The sequence below is a fragment of the Setaria italica genome, chromosome III (genome assembly GCF_000263155.2).
Source record: "Setaria italica strain Yugu1 chromosome III, Setaria_italica_v2.0, whole genome shotgun sequence".
Classification (NCBI taxonomy): domain Eukaryota; kingdom Viridiplantae; phylum Streptophyta; class Magnoliopsida; order Poales; family Poaceae; genus Setaria; species Setaria italica.
Window position 1 is genome coordinate 47,905,349 of NC_028452.1, and position 6,661 is coordinate 47,912,009.

The following is a 6,661-nucleotide window of genomic DNA, read 5'->3' on the forward strand; positions in this document are numbered from 1 at the left end:
TTTCTCCAAAATCCACAACTTTTGAGGGAGGATTTTAGATTTGAAGGTTGGGCGGAGTTCTTGTGTTCTTCCATCTTCGTCGCAGGCGCCCATTCCCGACGTTCCTAGAGGCCCGCAACGACCTGCTGCTTGAGGAGCCCACCTCTGTGCAGCCGTCCTCGGAGCACTCCACCGCTCTCCTCACCGCTGGCTCGTGCGCCCCCACGCACTTGAACCTGCTGTCCCAGCCATCGCCATAGCACCATTCTGGGGGCGGCTCCTCCAAGCCTCGTCGCAGCAAGCGCAACTCCGGCAGCTGCAATGGCGGTGGGGGAGGCATCGGACGGCGCCCCTCCAGCGACGCCAAGCAGGGCGCCTCCCAGCCCCCCTGGCCCTCCTTCCAGAACCCGTGGACCGGGGCCATCTAGATGTGGCCCGGTTCGTGCGTTCAGCAGGTCGGGGTGCCTCCTCACACCATGCTTGCCCAATTCTCCGCGCCCGCACAGAAGGCTCAACTCCAGGCGTTCCAGGCCTCCAACTGCAGGCAGCCGCCCAGGCACAGGCCTGGCAGGGAGCGCTGCCACTCCAGTGCCAACCCAAGGTGCGCCTGCCCTGATGGTCCCTCCCGGGCGAGCATTTTTTGGTTTACATTGTCGGGCATCGCCAGCGAAAACCGGTCTGACTGGTCACCCTAATTGGTCTGACCGACCCGTGCAGATGTGCTGCAAGGAGCTCCTCTGCGCGCCACACGTTCGAGTGTTGTTTGTGTGTTGGCCCAAAAAAGCATCAACGGTTAGAAACGTTACAACGCGGACCAAACGAGCACTCGCACACGGAAAGTCCAACACACTTAGTTACATTTGAAAATGAACAACACAACCAAAAGGGAAACTGAAAGCAAGCTCGGAATGGAGGCTCGACGGATTCTTGCCGGAACTCTGACAGCTGCTTCAACCTAGGCCATTACCTGCTCTTCCCCTGCCTGACGCCAACATTTTCAGGCTTCAGCAGATGACACCATCGAAGATTCGAAAGCAGTGCAGTACTGCAGTGAGTGCGGGAGTCAAGATGAGCTGTGTTTGCCATGTGGGTTCTAGCGCACATATTGGCACCACCAAGGGGAAAGGTTCTAGCGCTGCAATGTGGGTTGCTGTTCTTCAGTCTTTAGCTCATCAAGTCATCATCATGTTTTGTCATCATAAAGTTTTTGGACGAAATTTGCTATCCATTCTGTTATGACAGGGGATGAGGATGAGAAGGGAATTTACGATCTTTTGGTTGAACAGCATAGTCCTAGTTCCTAGGAAACAATTGAATGAACGTTCTCAAACATAAAGGTAACAATTGCAAGAAGCATGTAAACTGTCATCGCTGAGGATGTAGATTGAAATTTTAGTTCCAGAAAGAAATTAAATAGCCTAAATAGGGCGATAGATAGTTCAAATAAATGTGTCAAGTGTTTACTTTCTGTATGAAAGTTATGAAATTTAATCTGTATTCTGAACCATTTCTAATTGTTCAGTACCATCGTCTCTATTAGTTTTGCTGTGTACAAACTATAAACAGCTACTCTATTCTATTTCCTATACGCAACCACATCGTCCAACAATTCATGGATGGATATCTGTTGGAAATGATGGAGGCTCTATCTGAGTTGGACAGTTGAGGGATCAATAGAATCAGAAAATTGAGCTGCCATCTCATATTGGATGGATCTGATTTTTAAACCAAATGCGTCAACGACGGACGCGCACAGCTAATGTTAACGAGACTTTGCATGGAGCCGTAGAGCATTGTAAACCCAGGAGAATGTTGTACTGTAAAAATCTGAAACAGCCCCCAGCTGGTTATCGTTTCAGAATTTTCAGAGCATGCTGCCAGCAGTACATGGCACATTCATTTCAGATACAGTGCTCCTTACAGATCTCTGTCCCCATTATCAGTGAATCGTTCACCAATCAACCATCTAGGACAAGTGGCACACTATGATCGATGGATGGATGGAGTCAGCCAGATTGCATATCCTTGTGGAAACAGTTTGGAGGACCGCCTTTTCCAGATCAACCAGATGACAAACCTTATTCCTAATAAAACCTGATGAATGTTTATATGCAGGTCTTGTGCAGGGATGATGGTGCTGCTGCCGTGCAGCTTATTATTGGCAAGTATACAGGTGTTTGTTTTGGCACCGGATGAATTGATTCCTCCGCATGCTCAATAGTCACTCCAGGGATAGCTTAGCCATTGTCAAGGCTAGAACTTTGACCCCATTTGCCATGTCCTCCTGCGAGGCATACTCCTCAGGCTTGTGGCTGTAACCTGCAGGAGGATAGATGATTTCAGTAGCCATTCATTTTTTACCAGCCTGTTCATTTGCAAGCTGTTTGTGTATTAAAACTGGAATATTACTCCTACATCACTATAATGACATAGTGCTCCTACATCACCTAAACAAATATTTATAAGAATTTTTTATTTAGCACATTTACTTCTCTGTATGTATGAAAGGTAATGTTATTATTTTGACTCATTGAAAAGATGAACTACAAACCTTTGTAACAAGGGATGAAGATCATACCCATCGGTGATACTCTGCAGATCAAAAACATAAGACATGTTAGTTGATAATAAATACGCTAGTATGATGATGCAAGTCACTAAGCCAGAAATATATGTAACATAGATAGAAAAAAAATGGCAGCTCCTAACATCTGAATCTCAACATGTTTGCCTATGACCTCAAGTCCTCAAGTACAATGGTCATCCATGGGTTGAGATATAGCTCAATTGAAATGTGCTAAAATACCTCTTTGGCATTGAAGTGAACAAGAATGTTTAGATCATGGGACAACTGAACTGCCAAACTAAGAAATTCCCCTCCCTGACGTGTGACGGCAACATTTTCAGGCTTCAGCAGATGAAACCATCGAAGATTCGAAGGCAGTGTAGTGAATGCCAGAATCAAGATGAACTCGTCATCATGTTTTTTTTCAATTTTTCATGTTTTTGGACGAAAATTTTGTGATGTCCATTCTCTTATGATAGGTGATGGAGATGAAAAGGAATTTATGATCTTCTGCTTGAACAGTGTAGTCCATAGGAAACAATTGTAGGAAGCATGGGTTTCGGCTTTCCTGAGCTAATGTAAACTGTTACCACTGGAAATTTAGTTCCAGAAAGAAATAGCCTAAATAGAGCTATAGATAGTTCAGAGAAATATGTCAAGTGTTTACTTTCTGCATGAAAGTTATGGAATTTTAATCTGGTATTCTGAACATTTTGTAATTGTTCAGTTCCATCGTTTCTATTAGTTTGTTCTGTGTAAAACTATAAACAGCTACTCTAATTTTATTTCCTATGCAACTACATCTCCAACAAATCATGAGCAGATAAATGTTAGAAATGATGGAGGCTGTCTCAGTTGGACAGTTGAGGGATCAATAGAATCAGAAAATGGAACTGTGACACGTTCTGAGGTTATTTTTTTCCTTCTAAATATTTATCCTACCTTTCCCTGGTAAGAATTTTCATTATTTTATTTTTCCTATTTATTCTATGCAAACATGGGACTAAAGCATCTAGTACACATGAAGAAAGTCGATGCAAAAACTGGTATTTTTTTAAAGGAACATATAATGGTATTGTTTCAGTTTGAAATGAACAAGAAAAATTCAGCGATGGGAATGATAATGGTATTGTTTCACTGTTGGGGGCTAGTAATTCACCTGGCCATGAAGAGTGAATCGTGGTAAGCTCTGCTAATCATCTTTTTATACTCCAGGTTCAACTGTTTCACAGCAAATTCCATAGCGTCAATAACTGATTTGTCAGATAGAGCAGGTGGATCCTGATTGATGATCTTGAATTCTGAAAGCATGACTCCACGGTTCTTTGATATCTCTGTTGCAGATCGGCGTATCTTCTCAATGACATCATTCCTTCTCTTCTCATCAATATCTCTTACATCTGTATCAAAGATACCATGACTTTGTTAATGGAAAAATTATCATAGTTTCCTGAACAATCATATTTGTTTGAAAGGAAATAGGCTCCTACCAATTTCTAGGTGTGATTTACTTGGGATGCTATTGATTGCTCCTGGATGTAGCTGCAGAATACCTGGAGAAGAATAGTTTAGTCAAATTAATGCAAGGTGAGCATATCTTGACAGTTTGCTTCAAATGTTCGACCTTTTCTTTTTGGAAGAAATCCTGTTGGTATGTTGGTTTACCATTAGCATCATAAATATCCTTTAAAATTTGAAATAGAACTCAACTTGTCTAATTAAGCACCTAGCCTATAATTGGATAAAACATTGAAAAATTGTGCTTACAGTATCTTCATTATTTAAAGTTCAGAATATCTAAGTTGCATGCCTATTGCCTTGGCTAAATATGATACATTTTGTTTGACACGCAGATAAGATATAATCTAACAAGGATGGACGCACAAGTGCAGCAGGAAAACCACAAACTTCATGTAGAAAACAATGCGCTGAGCAATACATATTTAGTCTAAATGTACTGCAGGAAAATATGATGTCACAAGCATGAAGGAGTTATAGGTTTGGTATAAGAAGTTAAATATGATTCATAAAACATACCAGTAGTGCCAACAGTGTCAATTGATCCTGATTCCAGGACGTGTTTCTCAATTGCTAATGCTAACTCAGCTGCTGCCAGTCCAGCATCATTTCTGTAAAAGACACTTTTTACATACATATACGTGGAGATCCTTCCTCATGAATGTAATCAAATGAATGGAAATGCTAACCTTGCAGGCATGAGCACTGCCCCTGCATGACCTCCATTCCCTTCAAATTCCACAGTAATGCTTGCAGGAGCAGCAATAGCAGTAACAATGCCAATGGGGATACCTGTTGTAAGAATAGATGAGTAAGAGCAATTTTAAACCGCAGACATACTAATTTTCTTGAAATCTACCTTCCTTCTCCAAGATGGGACCCTGTTCGATGTGCAATTCTATAAAAGCAGAGTAGCTGTCTTTCTTTAAGAACACACTATGCAGGTCTTCTGGGCCCATCTTATAGCCAGCAGATTCTGCAGCATCTAAAAATGACACATTCTGATTGTCAACTACCATTCTGAGGGATTGAGCTAGTTCTTCAATCCCTGCCATTAAGCGGCTGCATATTTTAAAGGAGGGAAAAGATAAGAACCAACAAAACAGAGTCATGCAGTGATTCACACAAGCAAAACGAATCTTATTAGTTATAAAGGTGCACCTTCCCAAGCAGCTAATTCCAAATCGTGTAGGCTCCTCTGATGTAAACATAATGACCTCCAAAGATCTTTTTGGCTGGAAACCAGATCTGTATAACACATGCAGGCCAAACAGGTAAGGTTCGTTTCAAGATGAAAAACAAAGCCAATCCAATGTTTACATGGACCAGAGTTGCGACCACAAAATGTGTGACAACCTAAACAAAAATATGTAAGGTTATGTGAATAATATATCTAAGTCTACTTTTCAGATGAAACAGCGAAAGATGTCAGTTTTATTGATAAAGAAAAAAAATGTAAAGCATCAATTTGTTGAAATCCAAAGAAGTGTAAAGCGGCCAATGCTCAATAACAATGTAGCATACAGGTTATGGACTATGCTTTGAACCTATTATATCTCAGGTCTAGAGCACATTTCTAATGCATGTGAGAATGAGATGAGGCACAGTTTTGTTTTAGGAAAAGGTGAAAGATGCTTTTAGGCAGTATTATATTTACCTTTTTAGCAAGCTAATTGCCTCAAGAGCACCAAGAACACCAACAACACCGTCATATTTTCCTGAGAATGGAATGGCATCAACATGAGAACCAGTTCCAACTGCTCCTAGTCCAGCTTCTGAACCCTCCCTGTAAAATTCAAAATGTTAAAATCGGAATGAGAATTCCAAGACATACAAATTTTAAACAAAAAGAAGAGACTTCGAATCAAAGGTAGTGCTATGTTACACCAGCATCCTTGGATGTTTTCAGCAGAATCCTAGAGCTGTCAAAAACCAACTTACCAGCGGCCAAATATGTTACCAACAGCATCTTCTCGAACTGCAAGGCCAAGCTGATTCATTATCCCTTTAATATACCTACACATGAAAAAAAACAGAAGACAGCAACCAGGCATCAGTAAGGGTGGCCATGGATGCTCATTATTGCCGCACAATGGTAGCTAAATTCAACATTTGAAAAACGGGATTGGGATCTAATGTAAGTGGCTAAGTCAGATCGATCAGTGTGATCATGATCGGTCTTTTAAGCGTCGAACGTTCCAGGACCAGCCGCCCCCCATTTACCAAAACCACTATTTTTTGAGTTCATAAAATTCCTTGCATTGAGCACAGGTAAGGTGAAATACCCGTGCCCAGACCTAAGCCTACAGGGGTGCGGTGAGAGAAGACTGCTACATCGCAGAATGGTTGCTCTCACGCAACCATTCCAGGACCATACAAGATGTCATCACATACCCGAAACGCCAAAATGACTAGCAATAAGGTGAAAACGATAAGATAAGCAATGATGGTTTGCTTTTAAACTGAAGGGGACCATTTCCTTTTCCAGAAAAACGGCTTAACAAGCGGAGGACACTAGTTGGATTGTTTGCTTTTACTTCGTCGGGGCCGATCATGGAGCGTCCAACAATCCCCCTATTGAATCCCCAGGTGCCAATT

The 6,661-nt window shown here is 41.9% G+C and overlaps 1 protein-coding gene across 1 annotated transcript; it reads right to left on the reverse strand.

Annotated features, from left to right (window-relative positions):
* Positions 1–1,757: 1,757 nt before the first annotated feature.
* On the reverse strand, positions 1,758–6,077 carry LOC101760265 (probable ureidoglycolate hydrolase). Its single transcript, XM_014804798.2, has 10 exons — positions 6,005–6,077; positions 5,721–5,849; positions 5,225–5,311; positions 4,923–5,125; positions 4,753–4,855; positions 4,583–4,674; positions 4,036–4,098; positions 3,705–3,945; positions 2,531–2,571; positions 1,758–2,298 (listed from the first exon to the last, which is right to left on the reverse strand). The coding sequence occupies exons 1-10, from the start codon at positions 6,061–6,063 to the stop codon at positions 2,201–2,203; spliced, it is 1,116 nt and encodes a 371-aa protein (XP_014660284.1). The 5' UTR covers positions 6,064–6,077; the 3' UTR covers positions 1,758–2,200.
* Between the last annotated feature and the right edge of the window lie 584 nt (positions 6,078–6,661).